The sequence below is a fragment of the Hyperolius riggenbachi genome, chromosome 7 (assembly GCF_040937935.1).
Source record: "Hyperolius riggenbachi isolate aHypRig1 chromosome 7, aHypRig1.pri, whole genome shotgun sequence".
NCBI classification, from domain to species: Eukaryota; Metazoa; Chordata; class Amphibia; order Anura; family Hyperoliidae; genus Hyperolius; species Hyperolius riggenbachi.
In genome coordinates, this window is record NC_090652.1 from 249,595,924 (window position 1) to 249,616,946 (window position 21,023).

At 43.6% G+C, this 21,023-nt stretch overlaps 1 protein-coding gene across 3 annotated transcripts in view; it reads left to right on the forward strand.

The window, feature by feature from the left end:
* GPR155 (G protein-coupled receptor 155) overlaps positions 1-21,023 on the forward strand; it is a 104,182-nt gene that overhangs the window by 19,805 nt on the left and 63,354 nt on the right. For all 3 annotated transcript variants that reach the window (XM_068245469.1, XM_068245468.1, XM_068245470.1), the window contains exon 2: positions 16,754-17,245. In XM_068245469.1, coding sequence (XP_068101570.1) covers positions 16,807-17,245 — 439 coding nt within the window. In that variant the 5' untranslated portion in view covers positions 16,754-16,806. The remainder of the gene's footprint in view (positions 1-16,753; positions 17,246-21,023) is intronic.

Consider the following 21,023-nt stretch of genomic DNA (forward strand, 5'->3'; position numbering starts at 1 on the left):
AAAAAAAAAAAAAAACCCCGCTCCCATTGATTTGCATTAAAATCAATTTTACTGCAAAATTAGGCCTGGAACCCCTAGAGCATTTTTTTGAGCGTTTAGGAAGCGCTTTCAATTGCTAGCTAAATTCTCTGCCAATGAAAATGGATGAGACAGATTTCACTAGAGCGATTGCGATTAACGCAATCGCAGGACATGCAGCATTTTGGGAGCGTTTCCATTCTAATGAATTGGATGGAAATCGCTCCCAAAATTGCTTGCAAAATGCTATCACAAATTGCTAGCGATTGTGATAGCGCTTTGAGCTTTTCAAAGACTTGCGCACACAATGAATCCTTAGGGGAAACTTAATCAGCTCTTGATCAACACACAGCTTTTGCAAACTTCTCTGTGCCTCCACGTTCAAGAAGAACAGGCAGTCAATTCCATCACATAAAGAAACCGTGGGCACCAGTAAAATGCACACCTCTGTGTTTACTGTTGCATCAGCAAACTCTTCCAACAGATGTAACAATAAAGGCAATACTTCACCCCATCCAGGTGCACCCCGCATAGAGACCCCTCGGTCAACAATTTTCACATCAAGGATGCATCATCACGGACCAGTAGTGATCTTAGCAGCGAGGAAAGAGGCTCCACGCCGACAAGACAGCACTTCCTTATATGTCACTTCCGGGTGCGCTCATGTGATCCTGCCGGCCAATCCAAAACTCCTGTACGCATGACGCGGCCGCATGCGGACAAAAGTACGCATGCGCTCATAGCATGAACCATGCGTACTAGACGTAAGTTCGTATGCGTGGGACAAATTATGCTGCTGAACCCTGACAACAAATGTTGTCATCGCCCACAGGATTATAGATCCACCGGGGGGAGCAAATGACCAGGCAGCATAGTCTCACACCTGGAGAAGATATTCCAAAAAAGAGGTATAATATAATCACTATACGACTATTAACATATCTCATCTGGATTAGTAAAAGAGAAAAGGGAAAATAGAGTGAACAAGTCACCGTGACTTTAGATAGAGAAAATAGCCCAAAGATTAATCCCAAAGAAAGGTCAATTGAGAGATAATGCTTTTCTACATAACAATAAATAATTAATCATTTATCCCACACAAGAGATATCCCAGTTCGTTAGAAACAAGGTCCCAAACCAACCCCCCAAATGATGCGCAATGGAACATACATGTAGTATGAGAGCTTGCCTACAGTCTCTTCATAGTATTCAAAATCTGTTGGCCATCATACTACATGAAATTGGTAAAATTGTCCAGTCAAAATACGATTAGCCAATTTTACCACTTACATGTAGTAGGATGGCTAACAGATTTTGAAAAGTGGGAACAGATTGTGTAGGTAAGCTCTAATACTACATGGAAGGAGTAAAATTGGCCAGCTATATATCAGTCAAAATTGGATGTGTGTATGGAGTGCAAGGCCTGGGACCCACTAGCAGCGCTTTTGTAAGTGCTTGTGATGTGAAAAGCTCTTACTAATGTAATGCTATGCATGACTTTAAAAAAAATCACATAACTCAAGTGGGATCACACACATTGCATTACATCAGCAAGAGCTTTTCAAATCACAAGCTCTTCGAAATGTACTGCTAATGGGTTCCAGGCCTTCAACACCTGTTAAGAAATGGTCAGTGAGATGCAGTTTGCTATATTTCCATGCTTGTTGGAATTAGTTGCATCTCATTGACCATTCCTACCCAGGTTGCCTTTGGCTCATGCCCAATTTTATGATGTCCCATTTCCCTTGCCAGTTGTATTTTTCTAAAATTGTCAAGAAGTTCTGGTTTTACTTCCTTGTAACCATGGCAACATTACTTTGGAGTACAGAGAGTTCAGTAATTTGCTTCCAAAAGTAATCTCTTAACATCTTTCTCTTGCATTCACTGGGTGTTCGGAAATCAATCTACTGAGGTGTTACTCCCCACCCCCCAAATAGTTTTCACCAGGGCTGTGGAGTCGGTACAAAAATCATCCAATTCTGACTTCTCGGGCTACATGCACAGTGGACCGTTATGGAGCAATGTCAGGGAGGAATTGCAACATGGAAAGACGCAATAAGTCTATGCGTTTTTCACAGTGCAACGTTAGCTTTGCGGTGTAACGTGTTGCTTTATGGTAAAGCACTGCTTCAGTGAGTTACTGCTAAGCACACACGTTAATAAAGTTTTATACCCTTTCCACAGAGATATCTTAAAAACGTAACTTTTTTAGTTTTAAAATCATTAAAGGAAACATCCAAGCTGTAAAACAAACAAACAAAAAAAAACCTCCACTTACCTGGGGCTTCCTCCAGCCCCTGGCAGTCGTTCTGTGCCCTCGCCGCAGCTCCTCTCACTCCTGGTGTCCTGCGCTGAAGAAGCCAAACTCGCCAGGTCGGCTTCATGTGCGCTCCACGCCGCAGGTCACGTGGTGTATGCGACGTCATCAGGTCTCTACTGCGCAGGTGTAGAACTACTGCGTCTGAGCAGTAGAGACCCAATGAAGTCGCATACACCACGTGACCCGTGCCGTGGAGCGCACATGAAGCCGACCTGGCGAGTTTGGCTTCTTCAGTGCAGGACACCGGGAGTGAGAGGAGCTGCGGCGAGGGCACAGAACGACTGGCAGGGGCTGGAGGAAGCCCCAGGTAAGTGGAGGTTTTTTTTCTTTACAGCTTGGACCTTCCCTTTAAGCCTGTTCAATTGTTCCCATAAAGTAACTGGGAGTGGGAAAGGAAATTCAGAGCCATGTGAGTGAGGCTATATAAATCCTCACACCGTAGGTAACCCCTCTTTCCCACACTGTATCTTATCTAAACTCACATCACCCCACCATACAACCCAAAATGTTTCACCCCGTAAAAGATAGGGACTTCGTCAGGGGTACTGTAACAAATTGCTAGAGTGCTCAAAAGTGCTATATAGACATTATAAATACATTAGACACGGAAAACAAAAAACAGCAAGTGTGTCATAGCCACACATTAAGGAAGCATACTTTTCATTGTCTGTATGCTTCACTGCACCTCGCTGTATGCAAGGTAACACGGCCATAACGTGTTTTCCCACTGTGAGCCTAGCCTCAGTTTATGAAACCACCGACCCCAAGTACCTAAAATTGCTCCGACTTCTTGACTCCACCTACTCCGTAGCCCTGCAAGGGCTGTAGAGTCAGTCACTCGACTCTGACCCCGACTACTCAGTTTATGAAACCACCGGCTCCGACTCCAGGTACCCAAAAATGACTCTGACACCACAACCCTGGTTTTCACAGCTTAGGATGGCTGTTCGCGTAAGGGCTCTTTTCCACTAGAAAGCACAATTGCGATGGGATGTTTCTTAATAATTTTCACTACTGTAAATAAGCTACAGTACTCAGTATAGGAGCTCAATGGCATCCAAAATGTGGCAGTAAGAGTGACTATTGTACTCGGGAGAAAACCCCAACACAAACAGTTGCCTACATTTCCATTAGTTTACTGTACCCTGTGCTTTGCAATCTGTTAGGGTTTGGATCGCAAAACGCAGAATAGTGAAAAAGCGCTTTTATAACTGAAACGCCCATGTAACATTTTATATCCGCTATCAATACAGGTCTCTGCTAGCTCATGCATATCCCCAGCAAGCAAAAAGACCCCCTATAATAAGTTGTTCCTAACAAACTGATTTTATTTTTCTATCGGCTAACAATGCAATTGTCTCTGCTTCGTCATGCATGGCCCCAGCAAGCAAAAAAAAAAAAAAAAAAAAAAAAAAAAAGGAAAGTACTCCAAAATAAGTTATTGGACTGGACTAGTGTAGGTTAAAATACTTGTAATGTATGACTAGCACTAATGGGGAGAGGATTTTTCTTTTCACACCAAAAGTGGAGAATCGGTTAGCTGGCTGGTGTCCATTAATCATGCAATACATGTCCCAGAACACAGTGTGATACGCATCTTAATGTCAGCTTATAATGATCATGTGATGCTTGCAGTTACACAAGCCCAGCACAAACCTAACCTTTCATAATGCTTTTGTTGCACTACGTGTGTTTACTTTATGCTTTGGCTTCAATTATGGCATTAGTTTTATAATGTGCCGGCTAATAAAACTTATTTTATGGAGAAATTAAGGAAGCAATCCGTCAAAAAAGCATTAAAAAAAAAAAGTGGTCCAAAACTTTCTCACTGTCCCGTATTTGCCATGTGCTCTTGATGTACTTAAAGTGGAATCGCATTACAAAAATGAGTAGGAAGGGTTCACAGTTGGCCAAGTTTGTTTGCATTTCACCATATCAGAAATGCGAACAGAAACAATCTTAACTATCACAAATCGCTCTGGGGAAATTCTGGCAGATCCAGAAGCAATTAATCAGGCGTTCGTCTCTTTTTACCAAACCCTTTATACCCTGAGAGCAGGATATGCTGACAATGCCCTTCTACAATACTTGCAACATATTAACATTCCCAATTCTTCAGAAGATGCTGTTGCTGCCCTGAATAAGGTCCTCACTGTTGAGGAGGTTCAACAATCTATCTCAGACTATCTCAGAGCTGAAGCCAAATAAATCTCCCGGTCCAGACGGACTTCCCGCTGAATTTTATTGCACTTACTCTAGTCTGCTAGCAGAAAAACTCTGCTCAGTATTTAATGGGGTATTGTTGGGGAACAACCTTAAATCCACATTCAATGAAGCAATTATAGTTATCCTGAAGCCTAACAAAGACCCGCAATAGCTGTGGATCATATAGATCCATATCATTACTTAATTCTGATGGTAAAATTCTAGCTAATAGACTGAAGACAGTTATTACGGATGTAGTGCACTGCGATCAGACCGGATTCATGCCTGGACGCAGCACAGACATCAATATTCGCAGCCTCTTTACAAACCTCTCACTACCATTACAGGAATCGGGAAGACGCACTGTGGCCTCCTTAGACACAGAAAAAGCATTCGATTCTGTGGAATGGCCTTATCTATGGCGGCTGCTGGGCCTGTTTCGGTTTCGCAACAACTTCATCTCGTGGTTCAAAGCTCTATACCATGCTCCAATAGCTCGTATTAAGACTGGGAATACTCTCTCCTCTCCATTTCCGTTGTCTCTGGGTACCCGCCACGGCTGCCCACTATCTCCTTACTTATTTGCACTGACCATTGAACCATTAGCAATATTACTGATGGATTCAGAGGCGGTTAAAGGAATTCCAGTTGGCTCAATCATAGAAAAAGTGTCAATGTACGCAGATGAAACCTTACTGTACTTAGGAGATCCGGAGGCCTCGCTTAAAGAGGTGCTCTACATAATCAATAAATTCGGGGATTATTCTGGACTGAGGGTCATTTGGGGAAAATCTGTCCTCATGCCTTTAGATAACTTTGATACTACTGGCTATACCAGTCTATTACAATGGGTTGATAAGTTCAAATATCTTGGTATTCAAATCACCAGACAACCAACAGAATATTTTAATCTCAACGTGCAACCTGTTGTCACTAAACTCAAACAGAAGACCCTAGTATGGAAATCCATCCCTATTTCACTTATAGGCAAAATGTAATATACTCAAAATCTTATTCCTTCCCAAGTTCCTCTACATCTTTCGTCAGACGCCAATAGTCATTCCTAAATCCTTTTTTTTTTTTTTAGGAAATTGCATTCCTTAATCTCAGGCTTTATCTGGGGGGAGAAAATACCATGAGTCAGCCTTCCCATGCTACAACTCCTGGCAGACCAGGGGGGCCTTGCCCTACCTAACATGTAACTCTATTACTGCGCCGCGGTTCTGGTCACAGTGCGGTGGTGGTTTTCGCAAGATACTTACAATGCTGCAGTAGCAGTAGAAGCCGCCAGGCTGGGTTCAGCACCAAAAGTGACCCTAGATGCACGACACCTATGTCAACGACAGTTAAAACTTAGAAAGATATGCTAAAATATACTGGTGAAGCGAGCAAACGTTCTCCCCATACTCCTTTTATGGGATAATCCCTGTTTGATCCATTTCTTAGAAATACCAGTTCCTGGGCTGTGGGCCCGTCAGGGCATCAGAGCCATACAGCACATTATGGGTAATGAGGGCTTGCTGTCTTTTTTAATGCCCTTAAAAATACCTTTAATTATCAAACAAAATGTTTTTTTTAGGTAATTACAAATCCGACATGGATATAACACACAGTTCAGTACAGGTAACCCGCCTTTGGCTTCCGGTGATATGGAACAAACGTTAATGACAAACGAACTAGACAAACCTCTCTCAACAATTTATTTTACTCTCATGAATAACAATACTCATAGCCTGGCTAGGTGTTAATCCACATGGAACGCTGACATGCCAGGACTCGATGACTCAGATTGGGAAGAAATATTAGATATCTTTAGCAAAACTCCAATATCAGCCAAGGTCCGCTTGGTTCAATTCAAATTTTTATATAGGACGTATTTCACGCCTATACGCATGAACAAAATTTCTACTGTGAATTCTCTAAATTGCCCCAGATGCACTCTAGACCCCGGCACGTTCTATCATATGTTTTGGGAATGCCCACTAATATACGGACTCTGGTCTGACATAGTTACCCTCATTAAAGAGAACCCAAGGCGGGGTTCTCACAACAAAATCCCCATACAGAGGCTGGCTCTGCCTATCGCGCCCAGCCTCTGTTGCTAATCAGATCCCTCCCTAAATCCCCCCCTGCACTCAGCCAGACCTCATAAATCACAGTCGCGCTGTGCGGCTGTGTTTACCTTCCTAACGTCCGTCTCGGCGCTCCCTGCCGCCTCCTGCAGAGCTCCGGTCCCCGCCCGCGTCCCTTCCCTCCAATCAGCGTGGAGGGAAGGGACGTGGGCGGGGACCGGAGTGATACAGGAGGCGGGGAGAGCGGAGACTGACGTTGGGAAGCTAAACACAGCCGCTGCTGACACGCTGCGTGTCGGCAGCGCGGCTGAGATTTATGGGGTCTAGCTGAGCGCAGGGGGGACTTAGGGGGGGATCTGATTAGCAACAGAGGCTGGGCTCGATAGGCAGAGCCAGCCTCTGTATGGGGATTTTGTTGTGAGAACCCCACCTCGGGTTCTCTTTAAAGGAAACATCCAAGTAAAAACAAAACAAAGATCCACTTACCTGGGGCTTCTTCCAGCCCGTGGCAGCCATCCTGTGCCCTTGCTGCAGCTCCCGGAGGCTCATGGTCTTCTTCCCTGGCTCAGCCGACCTCGCCAGGTCGGGTTCCGGGTCGGCGTCTTCTGCGCTCCACGGCGCGGGTCACGTGGTCCAGCTGACGTCATCGGGACTGTACTGCACAGTAGTTCTGTGCCTGCGCAGTACCATCCCGATGACGTCGGCTGGACCACGTGACTTGCACAGTGGAGCGCAGAAGACGCCGACCCGGAACCCGACCTGGTGAGGTCAGCTACCCCAGGGAAGAAGACTAGGAGCTGCAGTGAGGGCTCAGGATAGCTGCCACGGGCTGGAAGAAGCCCCAGGTAAGTGGATCTTTGTTTTGTTTTTGTTTTTTTACTTGGACACTCCCTTTAACGAAATTCTTCATAGGCAAATATTTTCTCCCAGGGCACTGTTATAGGGCTTGTTAGATAACACTCCGCCGGGTAAAAACCCTAAATACTTGGTCAGGATACTATGCCCGCAAATAAATCCTCCGCACCTGGAAATCTGATAAACCCCCCTCATTTAACTATTGGAAACGTACAATCATGAAGGCTTTACCCCTATATCGGCTAACATATAAGAGCCGCAACTGACCCCAGAGATTTGACAAAATTTGGGCCCCTTGGTACAATAACGTAGAGGCACTTCCTACTGGTCCAGAAGATTAACCTACTTGGCGGTATGGAGGAGCTCAACTCGTCCATAACCGCTGGAGGGCGCCGCTCAGGCCCTGCTGGGCCGATTTTAATTTTTTTTCAAAACACGCAGCTAGTACTTTGCTAGCTGCGTGTGACTTACCATCGCTGCCGATCCGCCGCTACATGACGCGTAACAGGGCGCCCCCCTTCCCGGGACCCCTGCGCAGCCTGGCCAATCAGTGCCAGGCAGCGCTGAGGGGTGGATCGGGAGTCCCAGTGACGTCACGACGTCAATGCCGTCACGACGTTCGTCGCATGGCGACGGGGGAAGCCCTAAAGGAAATCCCGTTCAGAACGGGTCTTTGCGGCGGCGATCGGAGGGGTGGGAGGGAATTTGCAGGGAGGGGGGAATCATGTAGTTATCGCTAGGCTAGCTACATGATTAAAAAAAATAATTCAAAAAATAGTGCACAGCAGCCACCCTGGCGAAATCAATAGAACGCCAGGGTGGTTAAATAAGAAACTACTCACCTTAATGCTCATTTATTGCTGCAAACCACTCTTTAGATATATCCTCTAAATGGATCTTGGAGTTTGGAGGCATGCACCGGAGTTCTCTCTTCTTTCTTTTTCCTTCCCTTTTCTTTCTTCTTCCCTTTTTTCTTCTTTTCCCCTTCTTCTCTAACTCAACTTTTTTTTAATCATTGATTTGGCTTGAATCAACCGAGACCGTATGGAGTTACCTAATGTCAGTCAAGCGATATGACACATGCCTAACCACTGTTCATTGAGCTGGTTATCAACATATGATATGACTCTGTGTAAAAGCTTATAGTTCAATTCCAACATCTTGCTTTTGATATAAGCTGTATTGATGACTCACTGCCTCTCTTGACTGTACCAACTGTACATGTTTTGTTTTTTGTTAAATTGAAAATCAATAAAAACTGATTTGTTAAAAAAAAAAAGAAATGCGAACTGACGCAACCCAATGCAATGGTGGTTCACGTTGTATGCATGGTTAAAATTTGTGTTTGTTCTATATATTTTCTATTATGCTGCTGTGGACAATTGTAAATGTACTCTCCCATTTGAATGCAGGCTGTGTCCAAAAAACTGCTTGTGAAAATAGGTGCAGGATTTTTGAGCATCCCAGTGTGAACCTTCCCTTAGGCCGAACCTGAGAATAGAATAGACTTTATTCGCCAAGTGCGACCAGGTCGCACCAGGAATTGTTTATGGTGCACATGGCATGAGATAGTGGAACAGTACACAGGCATAAAAATCCAACAGGCATGAAGACATACAGATAAGACTGCGGGGGGAAGGTTAGCATGATCATGCAGAGATGAGGCACGGAGACTACAAGGCGGTGGGAGTGTGTCACTCGGAACCTAAGCATGGGAGGGAGAGCGAATGCAGGAGAAAGACCACTTGAAGGAAGAAAGAGTTCCTGTGCCTGGTGGTTCTGGTGGAGATGGTTCTGATGCGGCGACCCAAGGGGAGGCAGTTGAAAAAGTGCTTGCCGGGGTGGGAGTGGTCATTCAGTATCTTATATGCCCTCATCCTCAAGTGGGTGGTGTGTAGGAGGTCTAGACGTGGTAGAGGTAACCCGATGATCCTCTTCGCGGTGCTGATGACTCTTTGAAGCTTGAGCCGATCACTTGCAGATTCGCCTGCGTACCAGTCAATGATGGAGGAGCAGAAAATAGACTCAATGGTGGCAGTATGTAAGCAAGTCAGCTCATCCCATGGCATACTAATCTTCCTCAGTTGTCTTAAAGAGGAGCTGTTAGGTATAAGGTCTCAGAGAAAAAAAAACACATATATCAGTAGCTAAAGATTGGCTGTACTTACATTACATATGCATTTCACTGTCCACGTTTGGATTTCACAGAATTTTTATATAGTATTTGCAGAGAATGATGCTCCTGACAGCTCATGGCAGGTTCCATGTTTGTCTGTCTCCTATGAAGCCAAATGTCGTCATGTCCTCCCTGCTTCCTGATGATTCCACTCAGAAAAAAAGACAACACTACTGTGCAGTGAATATTAATTAGCCATGTGGCTAGGAACAATAGCGGACTCATGCAGTATACTCTGCCCAGAGCTTTTTCAGTGCTGTGAGTTACACGAACTCATGCAGTATACTCTGCCCAGAGCTTTTTCAGTGCTGTGAGTTACACGCTGTTGTAACATGAGCCTGTAACTTCTCACTAGCAGCCGAGGGGAGGACCCAAGGTGGGGAAAAACAGCCCCAGAATGCTTTGCAGTATGGTATGCGGCTTCTCGTCCTTTTAAGAGCTTGGGTCTATCAGCCTTGCTGTTCAGCACACATCAAAAGTAAGAGAGATTTTTTAACTTCAGTATTGCCTTTTTGGCTTCCTTCTAAACGGTTTAACACAGGAGAATAGAGGTTTAAATTAGCTTTTGCAGCCTGACAGTTACTCTTTAAGAAGAAGAGTCTTTGCTGAGCCTTCCTCTGGATTATACTGGTGTTCTCACCCCACCGCAGATCATTTGTGATGGTGGTGTCCAAGAACCGAACATTTGACACTCTGGGGACCTCAAAACCCTCAATGAAGATAGAGGTGGGTGTGGGAGGGTGCTTCCTGAAGTCCACGACCGGTTCCACTGTTTTTGCTGCATTCAGTACGTGTTTGTTCTTGGAACACCATTTGCAAAGCCGTTCAATCTCATTATGATGTGCATGCTCGCCGTCGCTGAAATGCTGGAATTAAGCCGAGTAAAATGTATTTAAAATACATGATGTACCTGCAAATGAATATTGCATACTTACCTCACAGTCAGTTGCTCTCAGAAACTCACCACTTTCGTTTTACAATTCCTTCCAGTTCTGACAAGATTTTGTCAGAACTGAAATATATCAGTTGCTGTCAGTTTATAACTGAAAGGACAACTGATGAGCCAGGTAATGTCCATGTTTCCCTATGGCTCAAGTGGGCGATATTACAGTTTAACAGTGTGCTAACCAGGAAGCTGTTATGGGGTGATGGCCATTTTCAAAATTGAGGACGGAGAATTCCATTGAACACACAAAGATGATGCTGGAGAGGAGAAAGGGATTGATGAGTAGGGATGATCACTGAGATGCAAATACTTACCAAATCATGCAAATTTTATGCAAATATATGCAGCTTGAAAAAGGACCAGTCAGTTTAAACCTGGGTTTAAATTAATTAATCCATTTTCAAACTGCATACATTTGCTTTTTGATCATCCCTATTGATGAGCAGACTCTGCAGGAGGTAAGTATGATGTGTGTATGTTTATTTTGACTTTTATTTTTCCGTTCAGATTTGCTTTAAGCTTCATAGACATGTTATACTGCGGCCGTCGTAAAATGGGTCATCCCCAACAGTTAGCGATGAGCAATCCATGTCTGCTTATATTTGAATTAAGCAGCGGCACAAGGACGGCCTGTCAGTCAGATTGTCACATGAACCGCGAAAATGAGGACCCAGAAGTCAGAGATTCGTAACACATAAGTAGTTTGACGGAATTATTTGTTTATCGTTCCGTACAAACAACTAACACAGAGTATGCAAGAAATGATCTGCCAGGATGGATCGCTCTATGTGGACGATAAGCGCTGTGTTTTACCGTTGGTGGAAAACTTGTTTTTTTTTTCCTAAGGATTTGTGGCTTACCTCTCGTTTATAGTTTGTTTCTAAAGACCACAGTCTAGTGTGTGTACCAAACTTTATTGTAATCATGTCCGCACCTCCCCTTTCATAGTTTCAATTAGGACCCTTCCATTCCTAAAAGATTTTATCTTGCACAGCACACAGTTGAAACCTTAAAGGCTTCCAGGTTGTCTGGGTACTTCTCTCTTGTCTCCTGCAAAAATGCAGGCAGTGGTCACATAGGAGAATAGGGCAAGCATTCATTAGAAAAGGGACTGGAGACAGAGATGCAGTGGAGGACCAAGAACAGTACAAGATGAGGGGCGGAGCCTAGAAGTAAGAAAGTTTGTCAGGTGTATCTGAATATTACTCCCCACAGTGCCAGACCTGTTGATAAAAAACGTGCACATGTACTGACACCCCAGAACATTAAAAGTACCTAGAAATATATTTGACCAGCGCTGTTTAAATCCTGTCCCTCCCACCACCAACACCACATGGAAAGCGACTGGCCAAAATTGTTGCCATTAGTGACAATGGTCTAAATGTGCCTTCACAGGCTTCTCTCGCCTATAATATATTTTTAGTGTTTGAAGAAGGAGACAACTCAGCCTGGGACTGTAGTGCTACTAGAGCCCTGAAAGGGATCATTTTTATGGAACTAAATTGATTGCGACTCAAGGGACTTTTGCATCTGGTTCCTATGGTCCACTTATTGATTGTGATAGCCGCTGGTTTTTTGCAAGGTGTGGTAACCGGTTGTTTTACTAGGTGGGTATACAATTGCATAGTGGGAAAACTCTGTGATTTAGTAGCACGGTGTGGCAGCTGAGACTGGGATTGCATGAGACTAAAAGTACCTGCCTAATTGTCAAGGTCCCTCTTGTGTCATTTTCTATCATGTCCAGCATGAAGGTGTTTTTTTTTTGTTTTTGTTTTTGTTTTTTTGTTTTGTTTTTCTCAGCAATTCTATCAAAGCTTTTAAAAATGTAGGTGGTCTCTAAGGCGAATGTTTTGAATCAGGATTGTTTTATTGTGCAACTTTAAAAGGTGCTAAAAGTAAGCTTTTGATAAAGTGATCTCGTCTTCAGAGTCTCAACCTGTACTTTTCTACCTCACACTATATATGGTATAGACTAACCAGCAAGCTCATGGTGACCCAGAACTCATTGGAGTGTGTAAGGGACTACAATGGTCCTAAAAGCCCCCTTACTAAGATGTTAAGAAAAACAAAAGTTTGCTTTCCTAAAACAAAGAATTTGCGATAATTCAGGTTGGAGTGAGCTTGAGATGTCTCCCAGTGCATCACTGCTGAATATATGCAAATTAACCATTGTACCCTTAGAAGCTAAACACACCTCCAGTCTCATGCAATCCCAGTCTCAGCTGCCACACCGTGCTACTAAATCACAGAGTTTTCCCACTATGCAATTGTATACCCACCTAGTAAAACAACCGGTTACCACACCTTGCAAAAAAACAGCGGCTATCACAATCAATAAGTGGACCATAGGAACCAGATGCAAAAGTCCCTTGAGTCGCAATCAATTTAGTTCCATAAAAATGATCCCTTTCAGGGCTCTAGTAGCACTACAGTCCCAGGCTGAGTTGTCTCCTTCTTCAAACACTAAAAATATATTATAGGCGAGGGAAGCCTGTGAAGGCGCATTTAGACCATTGTCACTAATGGCCCAACAATTTTGGCGAGTCGCTTTCCATGTGGTGTTGGTTGTGGGAGGGACAGGATTTAAACAGCGCTGGTCAAATATATTTCTAGGTACTTTTAATGTTCTGGGGTGTCAGTACATGTGCACGTTTTTTATCAACAGGTCTGGCACTGTGGGGAGTATATATGGTAAATCTCAGATTACTAGAATCCCAAGTTCCGGTCTCAGCTAGGACATTATCTGCATGGAGTTTGTATGTTCTCTGTGTTTGCTTAAGATTTATCTGGACTTTCAGGTTAACTCCCACATTCCAAAAAATGCAGCAACAAAATTTGCATTAACTTGGAAAAAACTTCAATTCTTTAATCACGTTTTCTTCACTTTAGGGTTCTTCTTAACCTACAGACTCATTTTGTCATTGATGGTACACAGAAGAGCCACCTACATGTAGAGCAATGGTTGCTATCGTGTGGCATGCACCGAGGCTCTCTGTGGCGATCCAGGAAAATTGGTCTCCCACTATCGGCGCTCATTCAGATATTAATTTTAAAGGGGAAATTTTAACACCCTTGAAACCTAAAAATTTTTTGTCGGTGGGTGTCCTTTTTTCTTTGGCGCCCTGTTTGGATAAATGCCTTTGAGACCCTATCACACAGTAATAGAGTGGGCCAATAAAAGGGGAACCTTGGTTGAAACATCCCACTTACTTACCAACAAAGATATGCAAGCATGATGAATCCATGTGCACGATATTAAGTAATCTGGTATATGCAGATAGATCTATTCAGGGCTAGAATTGGCAATGCAATGATGCAAGTGAAAATGCTGATGTGAGATTTTTGTAGTGAATATTTTTAGATTAGGGAACTGGTTCAGTCTGGGTGAATCACTTTAAGCACGGGTGCTGTTACTATCTATACACTTTCTACAAAGCTGATATTATGTAATACATTTTTTGATTTGTTTTTTAAAACCTAGTTGTGCCAGCCACTCCCGTGACAAACAGGAACTGTGAGGTTAGCTGAGGACAAGGTACTCTCCTAACAGCATACCTGGCACCTTCTTTATTTACTGCTTGAAAAAAAGACACTTAAAGAGAACCAGAGACAAAGCACCCTCTTGTATTTTACCATATAGCTCAGTGGGAACATGACAGTAAACACCTACTCTGCTCTTTGTTTCATTCTACACTGCACAGTCTGCCTGTTATCAGCTCTGATAAGATCCCCGACTGAGCTTTCAGTCTAGCTTTGCCCTAAATGATTATAGCTGAGTCAGTCTTCTGTGATGTCTTTTCAAGCCCAAGTCTGCCCCCTTGTGGCTCTGATTTCCTGCTAAGAGGATACATAAAATCGCATCATTACTAACCTATGCGAAATCACATGTGAAATCGCGGTAAAATACGCATGCGGAATCGCACCCACATGCGATTTCGTCAGCGGGGAATCAGCGCTGTGGAAACGGGCCCTGAAAGTTCAGTGCAGTGAAATGCAGACCCATCAGAACTTTAGATAATGTTATCCTGTGTTTACTTAACTGTATCAAGTGAGGAATGTGACACATTCTCTGACTGTGGAGAAACTGCTCAACACAGACAGTCAAAGCATGTCTGCCTGAATGAATGAATGAATAAATAAAAGCAGTCAATAAAATGCAAAATCAGCTCACAAAGCAAAAAACTGTACTTTTGGGAACCTAGAACTTCTAAATGAATAATAATATTTATGCACAAATGCAAATATGATAACCGTATGGCATATAAAAAGTAGGAAAACATGTTTTTATTGAATATTCTGTCAGGGTTTTAAACCGCTTTAAAGGACAAGTGACACCCATGCTAACCTAGAAACCAAAAACACATATATAAGTAGATAAATACTACTTCTACTTACATAACAGATGTATTGTGCTATCCACGTAATGATTCCTGTGAATTTTATAAAGGAAAAGCAGAAAATCCTATTCTAGGCAGTGGCCATCTTGCCAAGCTAATGCTGACATCCTATCTTCCCTGACTCTTGTTTTCCCCCCTTACCTTCTCTTGCTCATTGTGTATTCATTAGCTGCCCTTCTCCCAGAGTATTCAGACACTCCCACTGAGGTGTATTCTATTAACTGCACTGTCTATATTTTTTTATTTACACATCCAATCACTGAGTCACCTCAGCCTTGCTTGTAAACAAGTAATCAGAGGGTGTTTCTGATAAGCAACTAGGCAGGGAAATGGAAGAGGAGGAATATATTATAGTTAAAATGAACTCCCAGCATTCAACTTTTTGGCACTGTTTGGCACTAGGGCCACAGTGCTCCTAAAGTATGTGATCACTACAAACCATAACAGCAGAAAAAGTTAGTTTTGAATTTAGGATTAGCATCTTTATCACTTAATACACTCAGACCAGTTGCTGTTGTTGAAATTTGATTTTTATGATGACAATACCGCTTTAAATTTCCTTATGGCTTGTTCATGTTATAGTGTGAATGGCTTGTCCATCAAAGAGGACAGTGTTCTCACACCAAAACTCAGCTTTCAGGACTAATTTAAAGGAATAATCAATCAAATCATGCTACCTTTAAATCTACTTACCTGGGGCTTTCTCCAGCCCCTGGCAGCCACTATGTCCCACGCCACAGCTCCGCTCTCTGCTGCAGGCTCCCGGTCCCCAACAGTGTGCAGGCTAACCTCCAGGTTATCCTTTACTGTGCCTGCGTGAGAGCCGCTGTCAATCACTCGCGGGGGGTGTGGAGGGTACTACACAGGCACAATAGTTCTGCGCAGTAGAGGACAACCTGGCGAGGCACCGTCGGTACCCGGGAGCCAGCTGTGGGGAGCGGAGCTGCGATGAGGAACATAGCGGCTGCCAGGAGCTGGAGGAAGCCCCCGGGTAAGTAGATCTAAGGGTAGCATGATTTGATGATTCCTTTAATTTCACCTTGGCGTGGTTCGATTGGTCCTTTTTCAAGAATTATAAATGTGTGCATACAGAATTTCTTTATTCCTTTATCAACTCAGAATTATTTGCATCTCCTTGACCATTCCTAATTATAACCAGTATGGTTTGCCCTCCCGATAGGCCCAGCAACACCCTTAGGGTTGGTTCAGTTGGGTGTTCGGGGACGTCTTGCTAAACTCTTTTCTGCAAATGAGCGGAAATTTTTTTTTTTTTCTGTCATCGGTTCCTGTTGTTCCGTTGTCATATCTCATTTTGAGCTCCATAGAGGCTCACGGAAGCGCCGAATGTTGCCAATATATCCAGGACGAGACAAGACAACAGGAGCGAGCATAACATTTACGCAAACAATGGGATAAGCTGAAACCACTGTTTAAAAGACGCTGTCCATTCATTCTTATTTTCTATTTTTTGTGATGAGTATAGTGACACCACTATGTACCAGACTGTATGCAGTTCAGCTTCGGAAAATGCCCAATAAAAATCAGAAATCTAGTTTTGTAAAATAGACATGACATTGTCTAAAAATGGCTAACTGTCTTCCCTACCATCTGTCATTCCCTGAATGTCTTCCTACCAGAGGACCTGTTTGCATGAGTTCTGCTTTCTCCATGTCCATCTGGCAAGCACTTCTGGTGTTCTTTACATGTAAACTGGCCCATGTGTCTACGTTTACGTAACTTTGGAAATTTGTATTTGTTTTACAGGACCTGATGAACTGCACCTGTCACACCAGAAACTGACATAAAGGAGAGAAAGGATGGCCACTTTTTCCGATGTGGTTTTCAACAACTTGTCTGCTTACAACATGACAGATCAAATGAAGACCATCAATGGCAGCCCCTCAATGTCCATAAATAGACTGTTTCCTGCTCTCCTGGAATGCTTTGGCATCATCATGTGCGGGTACATTGCCGGAAGAGCCAATATAATAACTCCCACTCAGTCAAAGGGATTAGGCAACTATGTTTCCCGTTTTGCACTTCCAGCATTGCTGTTTAAAAATATGGTGGTCCTAAACTTTTCTGACGTCAACTGGTCCTTCCTCTACAGCATCCTGATTGCCAAAGCTGCCGTTTTCATCATAGTTTGTGTGTTAACTCTACTAGTGGCAAATCCACAAAGTCGTTTCAGCAAAGCTGGTTTGTTCCCCATATTTGCTACTCAGAGCAATGATTTTGCACTTGGCTATCCCATAGGTAAGTCATGCGGGAGTCCAGGTATGGTTGAAGGATGAAAACTTGTTTGTTTTGGCAACATTGCCAGTAGGTTGTGGAATTCCACACAGGACACAGTCCTATAGTTAAGTAGGGGTGTGATCAGCTGAGAATCGGATGGTGCCACTCGGCAGAAACCTCAAATGTAGAGTCAACAAGCACTTTACCTGACACAAGAGTATGTTTGTATGTTGTAGATTTAATTAAAAATTGATGTGCTGTGTGTTTCTGAAAGGAATTGATGGTTTTGGAACATTGGGTGGAAATTATATCTGTATATGGCCAGCTTAACCTCCCTGGCAATATTGAAGAGGGAAACCGAGAGCCCAATATAGTGTAGTAAGTACTGCAAAAATGGATATATGTAAAGAGTACAATATATATACTCACAAGACAGGGTTACCTCCAGGCAACCACTGTATAGGCAGGTGAGGAGATTATCCTGTCCCCACTCAGGAATAAGAAGTCGCTCTCTGTAGACAGGAAAAAAGGGGTATCCCCCTCCACCAAGGGTGGATAATTAATATTATGTAGAAAGAACAGAGGCGCCAGCAGGATAAAATCAGGTAATAAAATGTTTAAAGGTGCTTTGGAGGCAGCGGTGGACTTACCTCCTGTAAGCAGACACTATAAACTGTCAGTTCAAATCTAAATAAATTTTATTGGCATACTCCAAGGGGGTCGCAACGCGTTTCACAGGTGTAAACCTGCTTCCTCAGGCAATATAACATAGGAGCATACAACAGTAAAAGGTCCGGGTAACACCTGGCGCCTCAGTGTCCCTGGCAATATTATTATTTTGAGATTTTAAGGTCTGTGCAGTGCAATTTTTTCACACTTTTAGAACCTAAAAAAAAAAAAAAAAATCATACCGCCATATCAGGGGTCCCCAAACATTTTGGGTCAAGGGCCGGGTCAACATACTTCAGGCTTCTGGCGGGCCTGAGTATACATAAAATTTCTTTGCAGACCAGACAGTGAAGCATACCCAGGTGACAACCTGAAGTCAAATTGGACAGAAGTGCCACCTTATGTGGAATTTGACTGGAAACCAGCAAATTATTGCTTTCTGGTTTTTATGTGGATGGGTGGTGCCAGCACTGCTATTCTATATGCGGACCACCAATATTTAAAGATGTAGCTGACCGCATCTATAAGTAATACAATTTATTTGTGGGGGGGGGGGGGCGGTAAAAAAGCCTCAGAGGGCCGCATTCGGCCTGCGGGCCTTAGTTTGAGGACCACTGCGCTAGATAGCTCTGCGGCAGCCTTGCACATTACTCACCTCCCATGGATCCAGCTCAGGGTCACCTCTCTGAGCTGCAGATTTCTGGCCTGAGCCTTACTCGAGGTTACTGCTAAGGAGGTTAAAGTGAATGGGAACCAGAAAAAAAAGATCCAGATACTTACCTAAGGAGAGGGAAGGCTATGGGTCCTGTATAGCCTTTATGCTCCTCTCACAGTCCCAGCGCTTGCTCCCCTGGTAGCAGTAATCGACCAATTGCTCTTGCGCATGTGCAGTATGGAGCCACCCGTCTTTGGGAGGACTCTGTCTCCTTCTGAAACTATTCCTATTCCGATACCACCAGACTGCCACGAGTTTCCCCAGTGGTTCTTACTTGGGCGATTTGCGCTGATTGCCGCAAATCATCCAGAATTGCGAAACGCAAGCGCGTAGCCTGCACCATTTTCAGGTGATTTCCCGGCTATCGCGTTTCAGTGCTATAGAAGCGCTAAACGCGATCGCAGAGAAATCGCTGCAGTGTCCAGTGATTTTTTTTTTTTTCCATGTGAAATTGTGGAAAAATCACCCCGGAAAAACGCCAGCAGTGATCGCCTGCGTTTTGCGCTTTTAAGTGTGATTGGGGCCTAAATCTGTGCTGCTATTCTGCTACTATACTCTGCTGTTAAAGAGGAACTTTAACCCAGGTGTAAACTTCATCTCAATCAGTAGCTGATACCCCGTTTCCCACGAGAAATCTTTTACTTTTCTGCAATAGATCATCAGAGGGGTCTGTGTGGCTGATATTGTGGTGAAACCCCTCCCACAGTGTGATGTCATTACCTTGGTCCTGACAGTTTGCTGACTGTGAACCTCATTGCATTGTGGGAAATAATGGCTTTTTCCAACTGCCAAACAAGCAGTATCTCCCTCTGTGCATAGAACTCTCATTAAACAAACATTCTGCACAGACTAAATATGTCACCACCTATGATAAATTTTAGAATGTAAATCAGGGAGCATAAAGATTTTACAATTGGCGACGACTGACTATATAATTTATAAATAGTAGAGGAAAAAAAAAATCTATACATTGTCAGGACAGTTCCTCTTTAACCCCCGCTCTGTATTGCCATTAGTCAGCTGGCTGAATTTTGGAGAGGTCACTACCTTAATTCCTACTGTATACTTCACACAAATTAAGGCGGGGTGGAGGGTTTGACTAGCATTTTATGGAATCTTATGCTAACAGAGCAGGGAGAAGCGGAGATCTTCGGCATTAACCCAAGTGTAAAGAGATATTTCATAGGAGTCAATTTTCTTTTTTCCAATACAAAAAAAAATCCTAATTTGTGTATGTCTGTGCAGTTTGTTGCTCAGTGAGCAAGCAAATGGCACAAGGGAGCGACGGGTAATGCTGTTGCCTTCTGGGCTGTGCTGATGGCAGAGGTGTTAGATATACAAGAGTGAGTAAACATGGTTGTCTGGATAGGCTAACTGGTTTCAACAGGTTTAAGCATGTTTCTCTTCAGTGTTACATAACATTCCTGAAAGTTCTAGATCTTTTTGGGTAGTGAATTCATATTGATATTTTTCATAATGCTGTTTTGTATGCTTCTCTTCAGGAACAGCAAAGCAGGTTTACTGAAATGAGAAAAATACCAGGAGCACACGTTATCACAAGGTTATCCCATGCGTGTTAGAGGTTACCTCAGGCTATAGACCTAGTACAATTAGGTGTGTAATAGCCAGTTTTACCTGTGCTGTATTTGCGCTGTTCCTGTATCCACAATGCAGGGCTCACATTACTGTCATCTGTGCTGTTCATTACATTAAAGTGGGGCTATAGCTGTATTACCCCATTTAAGTGTAATTCTGACAAATAGAGATGGCCCGAACGGTTCCCGGCGAACTTCCGTGGTTCGCGATCGCGGCGAACCGGGAACTTTTCCGGAAGTTTGGTTCGCCCCCATAGTGCACCATTACGGTCAACTTTGACCCTCTACATCAGTCAGCAGGCACATTGTAGCCAATTAGGCTACACTCACTCCTGGAGCCACTCCCCCCCCCCCTTATAAAAAGCAGGCCGACCATTACTCACTCGTGTGCCTGCAGTAGTGGAGAAGGGACAGCTGCTGGCAGACTCTCATAGGGAAAGATTAGTTAGGCCCTTGTAGGCTTCTTAGCTTGCTCCTGGCTGATTCGTATTGCTAAAATATCACCCCACAACAGCTCTTTTGAGAGCTAATCTTGTTCTTGTGATCAATTTTTTTTTTTTTTTTTTTTTTTTTGCATAGACAGCCTTGCTAATTCATACTGTGTGTGTGCCACTGCCAGGCCCAGCACATTCAGTGACTATTTGTGTGTGTGACAGGTGCCCATTGTAATACCCATTACTGCATATACCTACCTACCTGTTGTTCACAGTGCACCCACCTACCTAAGTGAGCACACTTAGTGTCACTGTGCCTGTCCACTACCTGTCTGGGTGACAGGTGCACATTGTATTACCCATTACTGCATATACCTACCTACCTG